Genomic DNA, 26,087 nt, shown 5'->3' on the forward strand with positions numbered 1-26,087 from the left:
ACGAGATTCCGATGGCCGGACATTTAGGGATCAATAAGACCAAGGCCAGGTTAGCCCAGCATTTCTACTGGCCAAGGATGGGGACCGAAGTGACTGCCTACTGCCTGTCGGTGTGACACCTGTTAGAGGGTGGGGAAGGCGGGGCGGCGCTCCAAAGCCCTACTGGTAACTCTGCCCATCATCGAAGTGCCTTTCAGGAGGGTGGCTGTGGATTTGATTGGCCCGGTGGCCACTCCCAGCAGCTCCGGGAAACGCTTCATACTGACGGTAGTAGACTATGCCATCTGGTACCCGGAAGCGGTAGCCTTGTCGTCCATTCGGGCCGACAAGGTGGCCACCGCCTTACTGGAGATCTTCTCCCGAGTGGGTTTTCCCCAGGAAATGCTCACCCACCAGGGGACCCAGTTCATGTCACAGCTGATGGAGTCCCTCTGTAAGTAAATACAGGTGCAACATCTCGTGACCAGCCAGACTAGACTCTGCTTCACTGGAGCTAGTGAGCGGAGCCTCTCAGCCTGTCAGGGTTGTGAGCGAGTGTGGTGCCACGTCAGTGACTGAGTGGGCCACCTCTACCCACTCCCTGGTGCCTTCCTGTCCCGTGTGGACAGGGGGTGTCTGTGCATAACGTACCAACCTGACATTACGCGTCCTTCAGGGGGGTGCAGAATGTCACGTAGGTGCAGAGGGCAGGTCCGTGCCACGTGCTCCGTCTGACGTAACTGTGACGTCAGGCGGGAGGCAGGGTGTGGATCCAACACAAGTGGTGGAAACAGCGAGGTTCTGCGGGGTCCCCCTGTTGCCGTTTCTTCACACTGGGACTCACATAGTCCTCCATACAGAATAATGGCCCCACATAAGGGTGGTGGTTCTGGTGTAGTGGGCCAAATATAACCGGCTAGATTTGGCCCACGGGCCGCAGTTTGACAAGTATGTCATAGAGCCTGCAGAGGTGAAAACAGCTTGTTCAAAAATGTTTCCTCTAACAGAAAGTATATGAAATCAAAGAAAACATTGGATTATGTCCTATTAGATGAGAAAAATGTTCCCAAAGTTTGTCTTCCTGATCTCATAAAATTTGGCTCTAATCATACAGCTCTTGTACTGAGCCCCCTATTCACTTATGTGCAGAAGCCCTTTATACTGAGAATTTGCTACAATGTATCCAGTCTAGGCAATCCTATAAACACTACAATTCTATGCAGATTATCAGCCTGAAAATAAGCAAGAATGTTCCTGTTCCTTCACCACATACACAATCCTACTGTGTCTACTTTTTTAAGGATTTTTTAACGAAGTAAACTTCACAATAAACATGTTTTTGTATACAACTGAAGATTTTTTTTTCCACTCGGGGCTGGATACACCTTTTCCCTTTCCCATTTTGCCTCCCATCCTTGTTATAAAAAAAGGTTGATATGTTTTTGTTAAACAATGATTATTGATAAGTCTTTAATTATATAAAGCAGAAGGACCTTTTGATTCTTTTTTTTTTCTTGTTTAATTGATAAGATCATTGAAGATTATTATTTTGAATAAACTCTTCAGATTGAGGCCAAGAACATGTGATAGCCCAGTCATAGTTTACAGAATAATTAATATTTCCTCACCTCACCATGTTTAGAGAAATTAGTTTATCAGACCCAGCTACGATAATATTAAGAATGCATTTCTCTGTCATTTATATGTATCTAACATACAATAAACTCTTTTATTAATACTAGTTAAGAGTGTATTGCAACAAATATCACCCATAATAAACAGCCTGCCACAAGATACCAGAATGCCAAGAAATATGTAATAAATTCCAAGTTTAAAAAAGGGTTCTGCCAACTTTTCTTCTTATTTTCTGAATTTACTCATATGACTCATGTTTGGCCACTATTTTGGCAAGTATTTTGCATTAGTATTTGTAGGCTAAAGCCTGCTGTGGATCAAACACAGAGCGAAAGTAATGGAAACATTTTAATCTTTTCTGTGCTCAGACCTTCTCCTGGTTATGACTTATAGACACTGACCAAAATTTTGTTGTGTGAAAGAAGCCCTAAGTCTCATTGCGACAGCGCCTATTGAGGTGCATGATTGGATCCACAAGTCCCGGTCTTGATTCTACCCACCCAAACTAAGGGTATGTTCACACAAAGCAAAATCCGCCTGAAAACTCGCTTTAAAACCTATTGAATAACTCTTCCTTTTCATTTTTGTTGTAAAACCACTTTGCTGTTCATATGTTCCTTGTGTTGAGTTTTTTCTCCTCTTCAGGTTTTGAAAAATGCCTGGTGAGAAAATAAAAAGTGCTTGTCACTTCTTTGAAGTCTCTCATGATGGAATCCATTCCACTTTAGGCCCTGTCCAATCAAAAGGCTACAAAAATGCTTCAGGAAAAAAATTCTTTCAAAATGCTTTGAAAACTCTTTAAAACAACTTCAGGAAATGAAAAAACTCCCCCAAAAACTTCCCAGCATTTCTTGGAGCAGTTTTCACTAGAAAGCTTATTTTACTGATCTCAAAAACACTATGTGAACATTATAACTTTTTTTTACCTTTCACTGTATTTGTTAGTCCACTCAGGGGACTTGCACCTCTAATAATCTGATTGCTTGTGCTATATATAGCAATACCGCAGTATTGCTGTATATAGCAAAAATCATGATCTCCTATGAACATCAGCCATAATCTGGCGTTCACAGGAGTACCATCTTGACAGGTTAGGGGTCTTCAGCAGATCCCAGCTGTTATGGTAACCCAATGGCTCCCCTCGTTCGCGTTCAATGATTGACAGAGGCATTAAACATGGCATGGAAGGAGTTCCCCAAATGAATGGAATAACAGGAGATCAGAAAGTTGTATGGACCCCAAAATAAAAACTACAGCTCCTTCAGCAAAAAAAAAGAATAGTCCTGTTACAGCACCATAGACCATAAATATAAAAAATTTACATCTCAGAATCTGATGTAAAATAAAAAAATATTATTTTTTGGTACCTTGTTAGACAGAAAAATTGATGTAAATTCCAAATGTCCAAAAAAAAGACAAAAGTATTCGAGGAGTGATACCTTTATTGCCTAACCAGAAGAATTATGTTTGCAGCTTTCAGAGCACAGAGGCTCCTCTTTCAGGACAGCTGAAGGGTACGTGGCCACGATCAGGAAGTGCTGCGGGTTTGACGCTGTGTGTTTATGTAGCGTCTAACCCACAGCGACCAGATGTTACAGCATAGTGGATGGGTTTTCTAGAAATCCCATGTCCAATATGCGTGAATCTGAGTCTGCGGGTAACCCGCGAACATTGACATGCCGCGTGACATTGACATGCGGCTAGTCTCCGCAACAGAAATTTCACCACTAGAATGTATTGAATGCGGTAATTCAGTGAACACATGCGGATTTACCTGCGTTCAATAGAACACAGCGTTTTGGACGCAGCAAAAATATGCTGTATCCAAAGCGCTGCTACGTCCAGAGCGTGGGCACATAGCCTAAGAGATGTTAAAACAGGACATTCATGCACAAATGTCTTGTTGTAACATCTCTTAAATGTTGTGCTCTTTTCTCAGAAATTAATTTGTAAACCGCCTGAAGAAAGAGACACTCTTCTCTAAAGCTTATAAATATAATTTTTCTGGATAATCAATAAAGGTATCACTCCTAGAATACTTCTGTCTTTTTTTGGGCATAAAAATATTTAAATTGGTCTCAGAATATGGCAACTGGAACCAAATTTATTTTTTGCAAGTTTTTTTTTCAATAATGAAAAAGTATTTAGAAATTATATATGTTAATTATATATAATTTATATATAAATATTTTTTTCACTGTGGTAACATACAAATGATGAGGGCACATGCAATAGAAAAGGAGATGCTACTCGAGATGGTCAGTGGTTAAAGAAAATAGTGGATACTAGTGTTGAACAAACGTGTTCGGATAATGTGTTATCCAAGCTTGCTCGGTCTTATCCGAGTATCTTCGGCATGCTTGTCTAATATGTTTGCCTCCCTGCGGCTGCTTGTTTTTTGGCAGTAGACAGATGCAACACATGTGGGGATTGGGAGTGTCATAACAACCGCACGTGAACCCCAGGAACGCGAGTGCCGACACCGCTGGAACGGCACCAGCATGGGAGATGAGTATAGCTGTTTTTATTTTCACAGGGGCAAACATTCAGATCGAGAAAGGGTTCTCCTAATAGTGGACAATCCCTTTAATAAAACATGTCACACAGATGTAACCATAGAAAGTTCGGCCTTTGCTCACTTCTGTAAAAACTCCCTCTGCAACTGCGCCTCATCAACAATTGTGGTTGCCTCACTGACGAGAACTGCACCACGGTTCAAGCAGCACTGTTGTAAAGAAAAAATAACATCTACTACACTTTGGAATACAAATAAATGACACTAAAAGTTAGGCCACGGCCCCACTATCAGTATTTGGTCAGTATTTTTTCTCAGGAGTGGGAGACTAAACCAGGAGTGGGTGATAAATGCAGAATTGGTGACTTGTTTCTATTATACCTTTTCTCTGATTGTTCCTCACCTGGTTTTGTCTCCTACTCCTGAGAAAAAATACTGACCGAATACTGACAAAATACTGATAGTGGGGCCGTGGCCTAAAAGAAATGATCACATCAACAACATGTAATACTAATCCACGGGATAGATGATAAATGTGGGTTCCCCACCATTTATGAGAATGGGGATCCTGGTTTGACCACTCCTCCTCTATACATGGGAACAGTGGTCACTATCCCTCATAGACTTGTTGAAGTCATGCATAGGCTCTGCTGCTCTATTAATATGAGGGACACGGCGCCCCTGTCCTGATTGGTGGGGTCCTAACAGTCGGACTCCAGTGATCATGCATTTATCACCTATCTAGTACTTTACAATGCAGACATTATTACATATATCGGATAAGAATACTTTTTGGAATGCGTTCTCAAATTAAGGGTTTAAAGTAATTTGTGAGGTTTGTGAGCTGAAATCTCTACTACTTACCCGAACAAAGTAACGGAAGGGCTCAATGGCATGCCCAATGCTCCTTAATGAGGTGCTGTTGAATATCACTGTATTGGAGTTATATGAAAAAGTGGCATTATTTGTGCATTTATTGAAGGAATTTTTTCACTACTATGATATTAGTGACCTCATCAATACCAGATCAGTGGGAGTCCGACAGCCAGCACCCCACGATCAGCTGTTATCAGTGGATGGATGTAAGCAGTGTATGTAGCTGAACACAAGAGCTCCATCACACTGTGTAGTGACTGCTCCTGGGTACTGCAGATCTCCTATTATTTAGACGGTCTTCTACTCTTTAGTCCCATAACATACTGGGATATACAATGTAAAGGGTGGGTGGTTTGAGATGACATTTAGAAGTGACAATTTTAAGGGTAGTTTGCGCCCCCTACAGTGCAGAAGAAATGATGTACTCCAGCGTCTTGGCTGTTCTTTATGTGGTTCGGACTGTCCTAAATATAAATGTGGTCTTTTACGAACACTTGTTTTTGCAACGGCTTATACAGTTATTTATACTTGATACGTTGGCTGCTATTTACAAATGCAAGTAATGCACTTGTCAGATTCAGAAAGGATCAGAGCAGGTGTGAACCTCTCATTCTCCAACCCACAAAGCACTTCCCTATTGAGTAAGAGATATTGCATTATGCCGCATTCACACACACGTGTTACAGTCCGAATTCTGGCACGGACTGTCTGCGGGTCTCCTGCTCCGAAATTAACAGTTTTACTTATGCCTATTCTGCTGTCAAGTTGAGATCAGGAGACCCGCAGACAGTCTGTGCATCACAGCCTGTATACGGACCGTGACACACGGATGTGTGAATGCGGCATCAGTCTAGAGATAAGGACACCTGTAGCTTTTATTGCTGTTATGCAATGTTTTTGTAGAAACACCATAGTTTTCCTATAATTAGGAAAATCGTAACCAAAAACATGATAATAACAGTTATAAAGATACATATAATCAGTATACATTGGCGGGTGTCTAAGAAGGGGTATAAGAGAACTAATACAATATTTGGTTACCGCACGTCTTTGAGTGACAAAAGTGTTAAAAATACAGTAAGTCTTGAAAATGTTCTCATATTGGAGCATTTGCATTAGGGGCGGTCAAGTTGTAGAGTTTGACTGCAAATCACATTATAAGTCACAATAAACTACCATGATTTCACCCTAAAGGCCTAAATACATAGTAGACTAAAGTCATCTGAACGGGCCGATATTGACAAGCCATTTAGGAAAATGGTTATACTTCAGAGTCCTTCACTGCAATCGTTTTGTGAAAGTGTAGGCAGCCTTTACATGAGTACATTGGAGTGGGTAGGTTTAAGCATCTTAGTGGGTGAGCTCCTGAGTATGGGTATGACTAATAAATTAATATACCCATAAAACTTCAAAAATTCACCATCTGTAAACTGTACAGTATCCTGAACTCTGTCAGGATCTTTCATTACATTACCGTATCCTTGGTAAGCATAAATTATTAATTACACCTTTATTTCCTATTTGCTTTCATTTCTGTCCAGTATGACATCCAGCTCTGGTCTTCTTTAATTTGGGACAAAACTGGCAGATCATAGCGTTCGTGTGACTTCACATTGCTTCGATTTTAGTCTCATGAATTTCCGAGCTACACTATAAAGTCTAAAAATGTCTTGGACTTGAAGTTGTTTACACAGAACACCAGCAGATCTAAAGTTACAGAATGGGGGCTGGATGTGAAGGCTTACAAATGGTCCACTCCCAGGCTTACATCACTGGAGACTCATCTGCCTGGGTCATTTTAATCTGTTTACTTTCAAATGTTGTGGGTTTTTTTTTAAAACGGTTTGCTCTGCACATCCCAGCTGAAGTGACTGCCTTGATCCTTCTCGTTGTAGTTGGAAGAACTTCATAGAGATTCTGTAGCGCAATCCATTCCGCTAGATCCTGTCCTCCCAGTAAGCCTGCGTCCAGCTGCCGGTGGAACCTCATTCAGTCAGCTACGTTCACCAGAAAATCCCTTAGCCACAGAAGGTAAGTTCTTACAGATGTTGTCAAATTTTCTTCCTAAATCTCAGGAACAATCCGAGTACCGGAGTGCTTTTCTGAAATGTGACTCTGCCTTGGAAGACAGAGATGGGATCTTCAGACACCTCAGCTGTTCATCTGCTCTTCAGGCCAGTGATTTATTAACAAGACAATATTGACAAGTCGTACTGTAACTCATATGTCACTCGGAGTTAATCACAGCATTCCTTCTATGTAGGTTTTCTTCAACAGCTGTTGAGTGAAATGACAGCATGAGCGTTTTTTAGCCAGCATGTTCCTTATTTAGAAAGATGGTTTCACCTGTAGTATTTTTTACGATCTTCCATGTATATACATATATATATTTACGCAGAATGCCATACCACAAAGAGAACTTGTTAAAAATACCAGCACTGCTTTACGTCAGAAGAAGTTTAGATTTAGAATCTGTACTCGGCTCATATGTTCTGACCCTCTTTTTCCAGCTTGCAGGCATTAGCTATAGTGTAGGACCTTCGAGAAAAAAAGAAAGGAAACTTGGCCGCATGACAAGGATAGCGACTAAAGTAAGGATGTTTATTAGTAGAAGTATGAAGGCAGTGTCCTGGTGACCTTGGAGAAGACGTGTGGAAGATGCCAAAGACCCATGATCCAGAAGGAACTTATGACTCCAGCTAATGATATGGATATTTACACCTAAACAGAAACCATGCGACAACAAGTGGGAGGGAATGAGTAGATTTCCCATCTGTTGTGAATGATCAAGCTATGTGGAATGAAAATGAGAACACTCCAGAGTTATGTAACAGCCAGAGATACCAGGGCAGGTATGAGACTTGTTATTTGTCTGGGAGCATCAGTAAGGTAAAAGATAGAGACAGAAGTCGCAGCCCTTTCCAGAACAGGTCCATCAACGCTAAAGCCCTCCGGAATAGTGGTGGCCAAGACGATACATTGGGACTTCAGGAGCAGAATCTGCAGTTAAAGAAGAAATGTGACAATCTCAGGAGACGCCACAGAAAGAAACAGGAAGTGTGGATGAAAGAGAAAGAAGGTCTTTTGAAGGAAGTTACGGAGTTAAAAGTAAATTCTGTGTTTTATTTGTGAATTTTTATGGAGGGATGATTATTAGATGGCAATGTGGGAGATCATAAAAGTACAAGCTTAAAATGTTTACCAAATTCTGTTTACAATAATTTGATGATAATTTTAGTCATTTGAGATACTTCTGTGTCTGTTGCTGACAGTTTTAATATTTTGACGTTCTCCATTTCTATAGATTATTTTATAAATTTCACTATAGGTGCCTTTTGCATAGTAAAATAGATCTTTTATTGCTAGACATCTGTATTTTCTGTGATGAGAACAAAACCACAGAAAAGTCACTATGAATGCATATATATGTATGTAAAGTGACTATATACAGGTGCATTTTACTAAATTAGAATATCATCAAAAATGTAATTTATTTCAGTTCTTCAATACTAAAAGTGAAACTCATATATTATATAGAGTCATTACGGAGTGATCTATTTCAAGTGTTTATTTCTGTTAATGTTGATGATTATGGCTTACAGCCAATGAAAACACAAAAGTCATTATCTCAGTAAATTAGAATACTTTATAACAGCTTGAAAAATGTTTTTAAAATCCGAAATGTTGTCCTTCTGAAATGTATGTTCAGTAAATGCTCTCAATACTTGGTCAGGGCTCCTTTTGTATGAATTACTGCATCAATGTGGCGTGGCATGGAGGCGATCTGCCTGTGGCACTGCTGAGGTGTTATGGAAGCCCAGGTTGCTTTGATAGCAGCCTTCAGCTCGTCTGCATTGTTGAGTCTGGTGTCTCTCATCTTCCTCTTGGCAATACCCCATAGATTCTCTATGGGGTTAAGGTCAGGCGAGTTTGCTGGTCAATCAAGCACAGTGATAATGTTGTTTTTAAACCAGGTATTGGTACTTTTGGCAGTGTGGACAGGTGCCAAGACCTGTTGGAGAATGAAATTTCCATCTCCAAAAAGCTTGTTGGAGAGGGAAGCATGAAGTGCTCTAAAATTTCCTGGTAGACGGCTGCGCTGACTTTGGTCTTGATTAAACACAGTGGACCTACACCAGCAGATGACATGGCTCTCCAAACCATCACTGATTGTGGAAACTTCACACTAGACCTCAAGCAGCTTGGATTGTGGCCTCTCTACTCTTCCTCCAGACTCTGGGACCTTGATTTCCAAATGAAAATTGGAACTCTGGGACCTTGTGGAGTGTGACAATGACTGCCTTCTGGACATCTGTCAAGTCAGCAGTCTTCCCCATGATTGTGGAGCCTACTGAAATACATTAAGGGACCTTTTTAAATGCTTAGGAAGCCTTTGCAGGTGTTTTTTTTTATTACTTTAATTTACTGAGATAATGACTTTTGTGTTTTCATTGTAAGCCATAATCATCAACATTAGCAGAAGTAAACACTTGAAATAGATCACTCTGTTTGTAATGACTCCATATAATATATGAGTTTCATTTTTTGTATTGAAGAACTGAAATAAATTAATTTTTCGATGATATTCTAATTTAGTGAGATGCACCTGTATATATATATATATATATATATATACAGTACAGACCAAAAGTTTGGACACACCTTCTCATTTAAAGATTTTTCTGTATTTTCATGACTATGAAAATTGTACATTCACACTGAAGGCATCAAAACTATGAATTAACACATGTGGAATTATATACTTAACAAAAAAGTGTGAAACAACTGAAAATGTGTCTTATATTCTAGGTTCTTCAAAGTAACCACCTTTTGCTTTGCATACTCTTGGCATTCTCTTGATGAGCTTCAAGAGGTAGTCACCCGAAATGGTCTTCCAACATTCTTGAAGGAGTTCCCAGAGATGCTTAGCACTTGTTGGCCCTTTTGCCTTCACTCTGCGGTCCAGCTCACCCCAAACCATCTCGATTGGGTTCAGGTCTGGTGACTGTGGAGGCCAGGTCATCTGGCATAGCACCCCATCACTCTCTCTCTTGGTCAAATAGCCCTTACACAGCCTGGAGGTGTGTTTGGGATCATTGTCCTGTTGAAAAATAAATGATGATCCAACTAAACGCAAACCGGATGGAATAGCACGCCGCTGCAAGATGCTGTGGTAGCCATGCTGGTTCAGTATGCCTTCAATTTTAAATAAATCCCCAACAGTGTCACCAGCAAAGCACCCCCACACCATCACACCTCCTCCTCCATGCTTCACGGTGGGAACCAGGCATGTAGAGTCCATCCGTTCACCTTTTCTGTGTCGCACAAAGACACGGTGGTTGGAACCAAAGATCTCAAATTTGGACTCATCAGACCAAAGCACAGATTTCCACTGGTCTAATGTCCATTCCTTGTGTTCTTTAGCCCAAACAAGTCTCTTCTGCTTGTTGCCTGTCCTTAGCAGTGGTTTCCTAGCAGCTATTTTACCATGAAGGCCTGCTGCACAAAGTCTCCTCTTAACAGTTGTTGTAGAGATGTGTCTGCTGCTAGAACTCTTTGTGGCATTGACCTGGTCTCTAATCTGAGCTGCTGTTAACCTGCAGTTTCTGAGGCTGGTGACTTGGATAAACTTATCCTCAGCAGCAGAGGTGACTCTTGGTCTTCCTTTCCTCGGGCGGTCCTCATGTGAGCCAGTTTCTTTGTAGAACTTAATGGTTTTCGCAGCTGCACTTGGGGACACTTTCAAAGTTTTCCCAATTTTTCGGACTGACTGACCTTCATTTCTTAAAGTAATGATGGCCACTCGTTTTTCTTTACTTAGCTGCTTTTTTCTTACCATAATACACATTCTAACACTCTATTTAGTAGGACTATCAGCTGTGTATCCACCAGACTTCTGCACAACACAACTGATGGTCCCAACCCCATTTATAAGGCAAGAAATCCAATTTATTAAACCTGACAGGGCACACCTGTGAAGTCAAAACCATTTCCGGTGACTACCTCTTGAAGCTCATCAAGAGAATGCCAACAGTGTGCAAAGCAGTCATCAAAGCAAAAGGTGGCTACTTTGAAGAACCTAGAATATAAGACATATTTTCAGTTGTTTCACACTTTTTTGTTAAGTATATAATTCCACATGTGTTAATTCATAGTTTCGATGCCTTCAGTGTGAATGTACAATTTTCATAGTCATGAAAATACAGAAAAATCTTTAAATGAGAAGGTGTGTCCAAACTTTTGGTCTGTACTGTATATATATATATATATATATATATATATATATATATATATATATATATATGTCACAGGTTTTCAAGAGTTAGAAAGCTGGTATAGTCCTATACATGGTTTACATAGGAGGTGTACAATATGGTATATATGATTACATACTAAAATAGTGCACAAACTACATTAAGTCACTGATACATGGTAGAAATGCCTATGATGAGTCATTTAGGATTTTATTCTTTATGTACAGCAGTTTCCTAGTCTCTATTTTTTAATCCCTTTGAGGTAACTGTTACTTTTATTGTAAAATGCGAAAACATTTGTAGTTTTGTGAAATCTACCCCCGGTCCTTGCTTTTGATTGCTCAGGTACATAAACGATCTGGATAGTCCAAGTTACGAAACTGTCCAGCTGGTGCCCTGAAGGTATTTTGGTACCTATTGTGTTATTAATAAGTAAATCAGGTGGTCTACATCATTAGAAAAGTTAGGATGTATCTGCTGTGATGTATTAACAAGCGTAAAGGAAGATTCAGCTTCATTAGGCATACGGTTGGCTGGGATGCATCATGGTCCTGCAACTTTAACTGTATTAATTGAACTTTTTGAAATAAAAATATCATATATCATAAAATAATTTTTTATTTGTAGTCAGTGGAAGAGATATAGGCATATGTTTGGCCTCATAGTCTCAAACGGTCCTGCTGAATGTAAACAAAGAATACTGGTGAATTTAGCCTAACTCCACAGCCGTGGCAATACAGATTGAAAATAATAATTCACTGCCCCTGCGGATCCAGCACAGGCGGCTCCTGAGGTCCTTGCTGGCTCTGGAAGTGGTGTCTGACCTGTTCAGAAGCCATGGCACCGCTATCGCCTGATCACTGCTGCCAATTCCGTGCTGCAGCAGTACTGTGACTTCTGGACGGAGCAGATATGGCTTTCAGATGATATTGTAAGGCAGCGCTAGTCTTCATAATGGGGGATACTCGCTCATCGGGTAAATTAAGCACATGTGCAATGTCCTTCCGGTATTTCACAATACGGCCGTTTATTAATATCATAAACCGCAGTTCACACAGTCCATCTTAGCTTATCACCGGCATGTTTACACACTTAACATCCGGGAGTCTCTCAAGTAGCAGACAGGCCCAAGTGGCCCAAGTGACAGCCTTCAGCAAGGTAATAAAATAGCAATGTTCATATCACAATGTCCATATAGCACAGTGTATTACCTTTGCCGGGTTTAGCTGCTGCAGTCCATCCACTGTGGCTTTGCAGCTTCCCAGGTAGGGGTCTCCAGCCGTCGTCCCGTCTAAGACTACTGGAATGTTTCACTCACACACATCCAGTCTGCGCCTTTCCGGACTCTTCACCAAGCCTCTGCCTTTCAAGGCCACTAGCATCCACACAGGATCAAGTCTCGACCTTTCAGGTACCAGGCTTCACTCCAAAGCCGCAGCCTTCCAAGGCCACTAGCATCCACACAGGATCCAGTCTCGACCTTTCAGGCTGCCAGGCTTCACTGTATCACGGTGTCCTACACACACGGGAAACAGGCCTCACGCCCATCACACCGAACACACCTGTCTCAAATTACCAGGGTTTATATATCCTGTGCCCACACACATACATACTGACAGGACCTTAACTGTGTGCATAAGGACCTGTGTGATGTCACGGTCATGTGACCAGTCAGTTAAAGGGGAAGGTACATGGTCAGGTAAAACACATCCTGGACCATTTACAGTAATGCTAGCAAGCTGCTGCATTACATATCCCTCCCCTCTGTTCAAACTTGTGGGGTTGAACACATAATATACACAATCACCTCATATCCCACAGCTCATACAGAGACCATGTACTTGTCAATTGCGCTGTTCAGCCCCTGGAATATTAGTCAATGACATTAGCCCATTCCTTAGGGACCTACCATTTGTCACTGTCACTGACTTCGTCAGGTCACCTTTCCGGGTTGTAACCTTGTCAGGTCTCCCCCGCTCCCAGCGGTCAGTCATAATCTTGTCAGACCTCCCCCGCTCCCAGCGGTCAGTCATACAGTGGTGTGACTCACATGCCCTGGTATCTAAGGTCCAGTTCGACTCCGTACTGTCCCGTCCTCTATGGGGTCGTTTGTATGGGCTGCTCAAACCTGAGTTACTGGAGGTCTCACTACCTCTAAACCCACGCCCACTACTCTCAGGACATCTTGAAAGGTCCCTAACTCCAGCTGTAGCTGTTCTGTTTTTTAGGGGGCCCTTTCTCTGTCGGGTCTCACTATTTCTAGACGGCTTCCATCTTCTGCTGCTCAGATGATGCTGTCTATCTACTCGCAGTCTAGCGAGATTCAATTGTTCTACCTCCTGCAGGTAGGTCACTCGATACTCAATCAGCATGCGTATATATTCTAGGCTTTCTTCTGTTCCTACAGCGGAGAAGGACACCATGCCGTCTTCGTCTGGTATCCAGTCCTGATGAACACGTGGACTGCTTACTTTCACCACACCAGACTTCTTGACCATCATCTGCATGGCTCGACCGCTTCTCCCAATGAGCTTCCTCACCAGAACATGAGGCACCTGGATGACCTCTTCACGCATACTGTGAGCTTTCCTCATCAGCTTCAGTTGTCTAACGGCTTGTTCCGTCTTCAACCGGAGAAACCGCTTCGTGCGAATACATTGCCAATGCATATCACTTAGGATCGCCACCCTCTTCATTGTGACTTCGGTCATGGACAGAACCACCAGCTGTTTAGCTTCGGAGGTCAAGTACACCTTACAGGCTCCCACAGCCTTCTTAAACTCTTCATGCACGGACTCACGGGTGCATTCTTCCCTCAAATCCTCGGGTACATCTATGAGGCATTTGTACCAAGACGTTTCGGACTCACCAGTAGTTTCCAGACGATCAACCAGCTCAGGGTTCAGGGACAACTGACTTTCAGCTTCTTCCCCCTGTATGCTTCCCCTGAGCTGACTCACAGCTACAAATTCACGAATTTTCGTCTTGACCACTTCCACTTCATATTTATCTTCTCTTACCCTGCTCTTAGCTCTCCTCAGGTCCACCTTCTCATGGTATAAGGGAGTGAGTACAACGTGTTTGCCCTTTTCCTTCTCCAAGGAGGCCTCACTCACCGAGTGATACTTTGTCAGGCGACTTTTGAGCCCGGAAACCTCTTCCTCTAGTTCCGTCACTTGCCTCTCAGCGGCCCGTCTCTGAAGCTCTTCCTGCTTCAACTGCTCTTTTAACAGTAGAGTTCTCTCAGACCTCTCTTGCTTCAAATGGGCCTGAAGCAATTCCTTGAGCTCCCTGATCTCGGCTCTTACTTCCACTGAATCATCCAAGCTCGCATCACTCGAGGAGGTATCTGCTTCATACCTCCCCTCACCAGCGGCCAACTCCTGGCCCTGGTCTGTGGCTTCTCCGATGGACTCCTCCATCTTTTTCCGCTCAGCTTCCATCTTGCTGACTGTTTCTTTAAGGCACGTCTCCGCCCTCTGGAGAGTTTCACAGGACATCTGTAGCTCCTTCATCTGAGCTTCCAGACCTAGGGTCTTTCCACGGAGATAATCATTCTCCTCACGGGTCTCTTGCAGAGTGGTCTCACCCACTTGGCGCACTTGCGCTGCACCCGCCTTATCCTCCTCTAGTTTTTCTTTTACCTTGAGGAGATCCTCATAATCTCTCTTAAGTTGTTGCAGTTCCATACCGAACTTTTCATCACACTCCTTCTTGGAGTCACACAGCTCCTGGTTCAACTGTTCGTGCAATCGTTCTAGGTTTTGTTCACACCCAGCAACTTCATGCTGCAGCGCCTCTTTGAGGGCAGACAGCTCTAACTGTACCAGGGAGAAGCGATCTTTCACCTCGCATAACTCATCTTCATACACCGCTTTGTCAATCTGTAATTGAAAAACCTCCTCCTTGATTTTACGGCGGTCCTCCTTAATTGCGTAGAACATTTCCTTCCAATGGTTAATTTCCGCGTTGCTTCCCTCCACGTCTCGCTGCCAGTTCCTCATAACCTGGTATATTTTCTGTTGTTCAGATTCCAGGTTCAGCTGATCTGAGGACACGTTCCCCAGGTTTTCCCTTAGTTGCTGCACGTCACTCTGATACTGCTGCCGGATAGGCTCCAGCTCTTGGTCATAACTGGCCGCCTCCTCTTTCAGGGCTGTCAGATCCTTCTGACTTGGTACCGTACCGGAGGTTGCTTCTGGCAACATCACCTCCTTTTCTATCTCTAATGGAGGATCCACACTTGACGCATAGGCACACAGTACTATATTCTTTTTATTTTCATTTTCAGGGAGTACTACCGGAGCAACCTTTTTGTGGCCCTTGCGCCGTCGACGACGAGAGGGGGACTCTCTCCCCTCGTCTAGCCCCTCCTGACCGAACTCACTTTTTACTTTCATAGTGTCACAGTCAGCTACGGGGTCTGTGTCCCTCCCCATGGTGTTGTGGACTAACTGGTCACCTCCCACTTTGACGTCACTCCCTTCTACTGGAGTTACCCCGTTATCAACGGTCACATTGTCATTTTTAGGAGGTACCAACCCACAACCAGTAACAATTTCCAGTTTTCTGCAGTCCACACTCTTGTGAAAATCCGCCCCTTTTTTTAGACTCCGCCCCCTTTTTAACAACCACACCGGCAGGGTAATTTTTGCACAAAAAATCAGCAGTAGTCTTAGGACTCAGTTCACAACATCTCTTACCACCTCCCCGGGCACCCTGGGACAACACTGGCGCCCCCGGAGAGTCCATAGAATGGTCCACTGCCGCCATTCCATATGGTGCCCACAGCTCCTGCGGTTCCTGCACCATGTCCAGTAAAAGTTTCCCAAATACCTGCTCCGGTCCCAACCGGCCCTTCAACCGCTCAATAGCTCCAGACAGATCTGCTGCTTTGCTCACAGCCATCGCGGTACGCTGTTCACACTAGAACTTCACCGCTCTCCCGGAGAAAATATTCGTGGCCCCGCCGAGCCACCGCAAACCAGGTTTGAGTGCGACGCCAATCTTCGCAACCCCGCCGAGTTGCAGCAAACAACTGGATTTGAGTGCGACGCCAATCTTCGCAACCCCGCCGAGTTGCAGCAAACAACCGGATTTGAGTGCGACGCCAATCTTCGCAACCCCGCCGAGTTGCAGCAAGATGCTTTATCTACACTCGTCGTCCTGTGTCGTTGCCCCTAGCAACCGGGTTGTCGTTGCCGCTAGCAACCGGGCTGCCGCTGCCCGCACTCTCGAACCATATGTAAGGCAGCGCTAGTCTTCGTAATGGGGGATACTCGCTCATCGGGTAAATTAAGCACATGTGCAATGTCCTTCCGGTATTTCACAATACGGCCGTTTATTAATATCATAAACCGCAGTTCACACAGTCCATCTTAGCTTATCACCGGCATGTTTACACACTTAACATCCGGGAGTCTCTCAAGTAGCAGACAGGCCCAAGTGACAGCCTTTAGCAAGGTAATAAAATAGCAATGTTCATATCACAATGTCCATATAGCACAGTGTATTACCTTTGCCGGGTTTAGCTGCTGCAGTCCATTACTCCGCCACCACTGTTGCTTTGCGGCTTCCCAGGTAGGGGTCTCCAGCCGTCGTCCCGTCTAAGGCTACTGGAATGTTTCACTCACACACATCCAGTCTGCGCCTTTCCGGACTCTTCACCAAGCCTCTGCCTTTCAAGGCCACTAGCATCCACACAGGATCCAGTCTCGACCTTTCAGGTACCAGGCTTCACTCCAAAGCCGCAGCCTTCCAAGGCCACTAGCATCCACACAGCATCCAGTCTCGACCTTTCAGGCTGCCAGGCTTCACTGTATCACGGTGTCCCACACACATGGGGAACAGGCCTCACGCCCATCACACCGAACACACCTTTCTCAAATTACCAGGGTTTATATATCCTGTGCACACACATATACATACTGACATGACCTTAACTGTGCATAAGGACCTGTGTGATGTCACGGTCATGTGACCAGTCAGTTAAAGGGGAAGGTACATGGTCAGGTAAAACACATCCTGGACCATTTACAGTAATGCTAGCAAGCTGCTGCATTACAGTATGAATACAACTGTTTTTTTTATTTTGAATCAAACCATGCCTAAAAAAAATTAAAGGATAACCCTTTCAATTATATACAGTACAGACCAAAAGTTTGGACACACCTTCTCATTTAAAGATTTTTCTGTATTTTCATGACTATGAAAATTGTACATTCACACTGAAGGCATCAAAACTATGAATTAACACATGTGGAATTATATACTTAACAAAAAAGTGTGAAACAACTGAAAATATGTCTTATATTCTAGGTTCTTCAAAGTAGCCACCTTTTGCTTTGATGACTGCTTTGCACACTCTTGGCATTCTCTTGATGAGCTTCAAGAGGTAGTCACTGTAAATGGTCTTCCAACAATCTTGAAGGAGTTCCCAGAGATGCTTAGCACTTGTTTGCCCTTTTGCCTTCACTCTGCGGTCCAGCTCACCCCAAACCATCTCTATTGGGTTCAGGTCTACTGTGGAGGCCAGGTCATCTGGCGTAGCACCACATCACTCTCCCTCTTGCCCAAATAGCCCTTACACAGCCTGGAGGTGTGTTTGGGGTCATTGTCCTGTTGAAAAATAAATGATGGTCCAACTAAACGCAAACCGGATGGAATAGCATGCCGCTGCAAGATGCTGTGGTAGCCATGCTGGTTCAGTATGCCTTCAATTTTGAATAAATTCCCAACAGTGTCACCAGCAAAGCACCCCCACACCATCACACCTCCTCCTCCATGCTTCATGGTAGGAACCAGGCATGTAGAGTCCATCCGTTCACCTTTTCTGCGTCGCACAAAGACACGGTGGTTGGAACCAAAGATCTCAAATTTGGAGTCATCAGACCAAAGCACAGATTTCCACTGGTCTAATGTCCATTCCTTGTGTTCTTTAGCCCAAACAAGTCTCTTCTGCTTGTTGTCTGTCCTTAGCAGTGTTTTCCTAGCAGCTATTTTACCATGAAGGCCGGCTGCACAAAGTCTCCTCTTAACAGTTGTTGTACAGATGTGTCTGCTGCTAGAACTCTGTGAGGCATTGACCTGGTCTCTAATATGAGCTGCTGTTAACCTGCGATTTCTGAGGCTGGTAACTCGGATAAACTTATCCTCAGAAGCTGAGGTGACTCTTGGTCTTCCTTTCCTGGGGAGGTCCTCATGTGAGCCAGTTTCTTTGTAGCGCTTGATGGTTTTTGCAACTGCACTTGGGGACACTTTCAAAGTTGGCTCATTTTTCAGACTGACTGACCTTCATTTCTTAAAGTAATGATGGCCACTCGTTTTTCTTTACTTAGAATTTGTATTATGGAAAGAAAAAAGCAGCTAACAGTCTATTCAGTAGGACTATCAGCTGTGTATCCACCAGACTTCTGCACAACACAACTGATGGTCCCAACCCCATTTATAAGGCAAGAAATCCCACTTATTAAACCTGACTGGGCACACCTGTGAAGTGAAAACCATTTCCGGTGACTACCTCTTGAAGCTCATCAAGAGAATGCCAAGAGTGTGCAAAGCAGTCATCAAAGCAAAAGGTGGCTGCTTTGAAGAACCTGGAATGTAAGACATATTTTCAGTTGTTTCACACTTTTTTGTTAAGTATATAATTCCACATGTGTTAATTCATAGTTTTGATGCATTCAGTGTGAATGTACAATTGTCATAGTCATGAAAATACAGAAAAATCTTTAAATGAGAAGGTGTGTCCAAACTTTTTGTCTGTACTGTAGTTTGGATAACAAAGAAGATTTCAACTGTTTCATGGTTCTTTTTGGGACTTCTCTCTGACTACCAGTATTGTCACCATTTTAACCCTCACAGTTGTTGTCACACAATATTTCCCAGACCTCCAATCTGCCTAGTAATCGGTGAAACAAAAGCGATATGTGTATAATTAAACAGATTTTCTTCTTTCGGAAAAAATGGCGTTAATACAAATACATTGCATTTATTTTTCTTTCATAGGAATAATTTGTAGTGTCACACAATGTGTTTGTTTGGCACAGTGAGCGTGTTTTAGCTTTCAGAGTCCAGCAGATGAATCACTGACAGATGTTGTTTCTGAACGCAGATCAAACCTTTTAGAACGGGAAGTCTCCAAGGCTCAAATTCGGAGGGATGGGCATACCATTAAGAGAGAGAAGTGTGACCAGCATATACCATTGTTCACATTTTTACTGTCTTTCTTCTTTTTTTGTGTTCTGGTGCAGAAGGTCTTTATGTAAAGAATCTCTCCAAAATGTTACAAAGTTGCTTTTCCAGAGTGTTGTCAGGAGCTGAGCTACAGAAAAAGAGGATCATATTCTAAAACATCCTACTAATCTTTCAGAAAGCATTCCTAATATATGAGGCAGCAATGAATATCATGTGATATAGCCTATGGGCACTGCATAATGCTTCCATACAAATTGTCATGCTGCTACTTCACGGGTTGCCTTGTGCTGGCTTTTTTTTTTCTTCTTTCACTTGGAGGCTGGGGACTTGGCTTGTCCAAAAGTAGTAACAGATTTATTTCTTATTAGGAATGCCGTGTCCTTTGTGTGTATGGTGATATTCCATCACATCTTGCATGTTACAGGCAGGTGAAAACAGGGGGAATCTACTTGAGCTGAAGACTGTTTTGGAAGTGATTCAGAGAGAACAGAGAAGAGAAGAAAAAAAATGGACTGACTTTCTCCTGCAGTTTCTCAATGATCGGTGTGGGTGGGAGATTGAACGGATAGAGCTGAAGCAGTACATCTCCAAGGTATTGTGCATGTAACCCATTCTTATTGAATAATGCAAACTGTACAATAAATAAGAGCATGGTGAAAATGTCTATTATCATTTACTGTATTGCATTCTCATTCGTTCCCGTAAAAGAACACATTTTTTATATTTAGATGCTAGCCTGTCCTGTGATTGACTGTAATATGCCAGTCACCATGCCAACTAAACATGCTGAACTTAGTCGGGGCCCTGTTATAGGAAAATCATTTCTGTTATGTTGAAAAAGTTACATGCTTCTGCAAAATGTACTCAATTACAAGTGAAAAGGAAGGCTTGTCCTATTGTACTATTAGTCCAGAAAGTCCATGAAGAATGGAGATAGGGGCCAAGCTATGATTCTATCTATCTCAGAGGCCTCATAATTTCCAAAAGGCCTGTCATCAGGTAAGAAGAGTAGGGGATCCACATACACATTTTATTTATCCCCCTGGTTGTCACTAAGACAAAAATAGTTTTATTTAGTACACTACTTATACTGCTTTGAACATGTAAGTGACAAGCTAATGTAATGCTAAAATGTGACTTTTATTACTAGTGTGTAGATAACCTAAATATTTATTGAAAACATGATTACTCACGTAGGACCGATTCATGAACACTGGTGTTTCGTGTGACAATCTTAAAGGCTGATCCCATGTTGTAATATCTGTATACTCTTTTGTTTCTTCCCTTGCCCAGGAGGTGTGGTATGATCAGACCATGTTCCTGTATGGTCAGACATGGACATTACACAATACTCAGCAGGGGCACATTTATAAGATTATCTCAGCACAGGAACACTTTTTTAAACACTTAGGCTATGTGCCCACGTTGCGGACCTGAAGCATATTTTTTACGCTTCTCCCTGGCGGGAAAATCGCATGCGGATATTACATGCGGTTTTCCCGCCAGGTAGAAGCGTTTGTGAGGCGTCTTTGCATGCATTTCCGCATGCGGGTTATCAAGCACTTCTTCAAGCATCACTTGGAAAAGTGCTTGACAACTTGTTCAGAATGGTAAAAAATAAAAAAATAAACTTTATACTCACCTTCTGATGAATTCTCTGCCCCGTCCGGAGGCTTGAGCGGCTCACGCTGTTGTGTGCAGGACCTGCGGTGACGTCATTGAGTCATGTGGTGGGTCACATGACTCAATGACGTGGCAGGTCCTTCAGACAACAGCGCGGCGGAGGGAAAACATCAGAAGATAAGTATAAACTTTATTTTATTCTTTTTTTTACAGGTTCTTTGGTACCCAGGTCTGGATGAGAGTCTCCTCTCATCCAGACTTGGGTACCATCCGCACATTGATTCCGCTGCGCTTCCGCAAAATTAATGAACATGCTGCGGATTTTTGACCGCAGCATATACGCTGCGGAAAAATCCGCAGCATGGGCATTGACATTGCGGAATGCCATTGGGGACCATGGGGTGCGGATATACATGCGTTTTTCAAGCGTTTACGCTGCGGAAATTCCGCAGCATATACGCTTGAAAAACGCTACGTGGGCACACAGCCTTATTATTCAAAGATCTATTGATTAAATGTTAATTAAAATTAACTTTCATAGAAAAACCCCTTTAAATTCATGCAGTTGGGGCTAAAAATCATTTTTGCAATTGGGTTTCATTAAACCTTTTGCACCAGTTGCCTCCTATAGTCTTTGTATTATATTGTCTATCGTTGGGAGCAGGATGAGATAACAGAGTCGGCCACATTATCTTTATTTCATCAGATGTGTTGAGGACATAAGTTTATGGCACTTACTATTATATAGGTGTGACAGGTTCTCCTCCTGTTCTTGTTAGTACATCTTTCCTCACTGAAGCACAGTTCTCCTGTCCATAAAATGGCTGCTGGTGGAGGAGCATGTGACCAGACCTGTCCATCAGTCTCCTCCAATAGAAAAGCGGCTTACACATGTGAGGTTTTCAATTGGACAAGACTGATGGACTGGTCTGGTTACATGCTCTTCCACTAGCAGCCATTCTATGGACAGGAGAACTTGTGCGGTCTGTGAGGGACTCTGCACTAACTAGATTACTTCCAGAGATACAGTGTAAAGAATTCCAATTTTGCCTTACTGAAGGGATATAATATTACAGTATAGGGCCCAACTCTAGAGTGCTAGGTATTATCCTAATATACAGTAGAGGCACAGTTCTTTACTATATGGTGTTCTGACCAACTTCTCTTGCTCAACTTTGTAATAGCTAGAAGATCCCTCTACCAAAACATGTGCCACTCAGGGCACTTCTAACAGCCCGGAAGACACAAAGACAGAGAAATCAGAACAAGAACAGTTACTGGAAGATAAGACTGCTGCAGTTATGGAACTTAGGACCCAGATAGAGAATAATGAACTCAACTGGAAAGTGGAAAAGATGGAGATGTTAGAAAGGTTTGACAGTGAAAGAAAAGAGTGGGAATGCCAGTGGAAAATGATGCAGAGAAAAATAGAAGAGGTCAGTATGGACTACAATGAAAAAAACAAATTCAGTGCTCAAGCCCCTGTGACTTTAGACTGAAACCATAACACACCATACATAAGGGTTAATGAAGTAGCAAGATTTGTTCAGTGACTCCTTGCAGTGTTGCCTATTTCTAGAATTTTGCATAAGTTGGGATCCTTTTGTTTACACCATATTTCTGATGAAATGGTGTGTTTTTTTTCCTACCATAACTATCTGTATATTCTATTTATCTATCTATCTGTCTATCTATCTCTGATATCTATCTCTCTATATCTATCTTTATCTATCTCTCATATCTATCTATCTATCTCTCATATCTATCTATCTATTATCTCTCATATCTAGCTATCTCTCCTATCTATCTATATCTATCCTATCTGTCTATTCTATCTATCTGTCCCACATCTATCTATTTTCAAATTCAAATACACTTTATTGGCGGTACCAAATACATACAGTTAGGTCCATATATATTTGGACAGAGACAACATTTTTCTAATTACCACAATGAATTTTAAACAAAACAATTCAGATGCAGTTGAAGTTCAGACTTTCAGCTTTCATTTGAGGGTATCCACATTAAAATTGGATGAAGGGTTTAGGAGTTTAAGCTCCTTAACATGTGCCACCCTGTTTTTAAAGGGGCCAAAAGTAATTGGACAATTGACTCCAAGGCTATTTCATGGACAGGTGTGGGCAATCCCTTTGTTATGTCATTCTCAATTAAGCAGATAAAAGGCCTGGAGTTGATTTGAGGTGTGGTGCTTGCATTTGGAAGGTTTTGCTGTGAAGTAAACATGTGGTCAAAGGAGCTCTCCATGCAGGTGAAACAAGCCATCCTTAAGCTGCAAAAACAGAAAAAACCCATCTGAGAAATTGCTACAATATTAGGAGTGGCAAAATCTACAGTGTGCTACATCCTGAGAAAGAAAGAAAGCACTGGTGAACTCATCAATGCAAAAAGACCTGGGCGCCCACGGAAGACAACAGTGGTGGATGATCGCAGAATAATCTCCATGGTGAAGAGAAACCCCTTCACAACAGCCAACCAAGTGAACAACACTCTCCAGGAGGTAGGCGTATCAATATCCAAATCTACCATAAAGAGAAGACTGCATGAAAGTAAATACAGAGGGTTCACTGCACGGTGCAAGCCACTCATAAGCATCAAGAATAAAAAGCCTAGACTGGACTTTGCTAAAAAACATCTAAAAAAGCCAGCACAGTTCTGGAAGAACATTCTTTGGACAGATAAAACCAAGATCTACCAGAATGATGGAAAGAGAAAAGTATGGCGAAGGCGTGGTACAGCTCATGATCCAAAGCATACCACATCATCTATAAAACACGGCGGAGGCAGTGTGATGGCTTGGGCATGCATGGCTGCCAGTGGCACTGGGTCACTAGTGTTTATTGATGATGTGACACAGGACAGAAGCAGCCGAATGAATTCTGATGTATTCAGAGCCATACTGTGTGCTCAGATCCAACCAAATGCAGCCAAACTGATTGGTCGTCTTTTCATACTACAGATGGACAATGACCCAAAACATAAAGCCAAAGCTACCCAGGAGTTTATTAAAGCAAAGAAGTGGAATATTCTTGAATGGCCAAGTCAGTCACCTCATCTCAACCCAATTGAGCATGCATTTCACTTGTTAAAGACTAAACTTCAGACAGAAAGGCCCACAAACAAACAGCAACTGAAAACCACCGCAGTGAAGGCCTGGCAGAGCATCAAAAAGGAGGAAACACATCGTCTGGTGATGTCCATGAGTTCAAGACTTCAGGCAGTCATTGCCAACAAAGGGTTTTCAACCAAGTACTAGAAATGAACATTTTATTTACAATTATTTAATCTGTCCAATTACTTTTGGTCCCTTTAAAAACAGGGTGGCACATGTTAAGGAGCTGAAACTCCTAAACCCTTCATCCAATTTTAATGTGGATACCCTCAAATGAAAGCTGAAAGTTTGAACTTCAACTGCATCTGAATTGTTTTGTTTAAAATTCATTGTGGTAATGTCTAGAACCAAAATTAGAAAAATGTTGTCTCTGTCCAAATATATATGGACCTAACTGTATTAGTTTTGCCAAAGCAAGTGTACAGTAGGGAATAGTGATAGGGACTGTAGGAATGATGGATAGGGGCGCATCCAAGGTGGGAGCTATGGAAGTCCATGGTATATTATATTCTCTCTCTAAGTCTATGGCATACTGTACACTCACATACTGCACTGCTATCTCCACTGTGGTTTCTTCTTCCCTCATCAGGATATATGTTTTCTCTTCCTCCATCATGGAGATGAATTTCTTATCTAATTCTATCTATCCATATATCTATATCTATCCATATATCTATCTATCTATCTATCTATCTATCTATCTATCTATCTATCTATCATCCATTCATTTAGGGAAGGGAGTATTGCAGTTAGGAGAGAGGGGGATATTATGAGCTCACCACGCCATGCAGTCTGATGCTGGAAGTTGAAATCTGTGTATCGGGTTCTGGTCCTGCTGGTGAAGTTCAGCCAAAAATTCAAAAAAAGGAAAGTAATCAGCACATCCATCCAACCATGTAAAAAAATTATCACAAGCTTTATTGGTGATTCATTAAAAACATGGAGTCCAAGAATATAAAACTTGACGCGTTTCTGGCGTCCAAGCCCACTTAGTCATAAGATGTAATGTAATAGTTGGTTGCCGCATTTTTTTTTACTAATTCACATTTATTAAAGTTATAGCAATGTGATAGGACAATTTTTGACAACTTAAATAATGATCGGTTGCTTCAAGGGTAACTAAACTTTCAGGAAGTTTTTCATACTTGTCAGTCGCTTTAATTGCCTGCAGATTGGTGGGAATCCAGGTCCAGAGATCCACACCGATTGCTCAATAGACCCCCTGGACAGTGCTCAACTCAGTAATTACGAATGCATAGATCTTTCAGAGTACAGAGCCAGTAGAAAGCATAGGCTCCATACCCCTCTCTGCATGCGCTCTGGCAGGATCTGTGTGCTTGTGTCTTCTGAACTGCGCACTGTTCAGAGGATCTATTGAGTGATTGGTGAGGACCCGGACCCCAATAATCTGCAGATTAAAGTGCCTGACAAATATGAGAAAACATCCTGAAAGTTTAGTTATCCTTTCATACTTTTTCATGGTCATATATTAAATTCTAATGTATTATTTTTACACTTGCTTTTTTTGCAGCTGTATCAGGAAGTCAAATTAAGAAGGGAGAAGAACTTGAATGGTACCGAAGAAAGACTTGAAGAAAAACTGCTGCCGTTCTCTGTGTCGTTTTCAGCAGCTGAACCTACTAGAACAACAACTGTAGAAAGACAGAATGACCTGGTCAGCATGGAATCTGACAGAAGTGACAGAATATGGCTTAATGACTATCCCTATAGCAAGATGGAGAAGGCAGAGCTCAAGATACCCAGTCAAAATCATCATGTCTGCAGTGTTGAAACTGATAAGAGCATTGCCCAAAGAATGTCCAAGACTGAAAACGACACCCTAAATGATGTAAGTATGGGAAATAGGCTTGATATAGAT

General features: G+C 42.3%; 1 protein-coding gene across 3 annotated transcripts in view; it reads left to right on the top strand.

The window, feature by feature from the left end:
• Positions 1 to 26,087, top strand: part of MTCL3 (MTCL family member 3) — a 96,175-nt gene that overhangs the window by 53,124 nt on the left and 16,964 nt on the right. The window contains exons 2-6 of one of the 3 annotated variants that reach the window (XM_073676036.1): positions 6,901 to 7,036; positions 7,516 to 8,113; positions 19,880 to 20,047; positions 22,263 to 22,514; positions 25,740 to 26,057. In XM_073676036.1, coding sequence (XP_073532137.1) covers positions 7,799 to 8,113; positions 19,880 to 20,047; positions 22,263 to 22,514; positions 25,740 to 26,057 — 1,053 coding nt within the window. In that variant the 5' untranslated portion in view covers positions 6,901 to 7,036; positions 7,516 to 7,798. Of the gene's footprint in view, positions 1 to 6,900; positions 7,037 to 7,515; positions 8,114 to 19,879; positions 20,048 to 22,262; positions 22,515 to 25,739; positions 26,058 to 26,087 lie in introns of those variants that run through there. The other 2 variants (XM_073676034.1, XM_073676035.1) reach the window with 2 other exon arrangements.

This window comes from Phyllobates terribilis, unplaced genomic scaffold, assembly GCF_046119375.1.
Source record: "Phyllobates terribilis strain yellow unplaced genomic scaffold, ASM4611937v1 Scaffold_3__8_contigs__length_932513732, whole genome shotgun sequence".
Lineage (NCBI taxonomy): Eukaryota > Metazoa > Chordata > Amphibia > Anura > Dendrobatidae > Phyllobates > Phyllobates terribilis.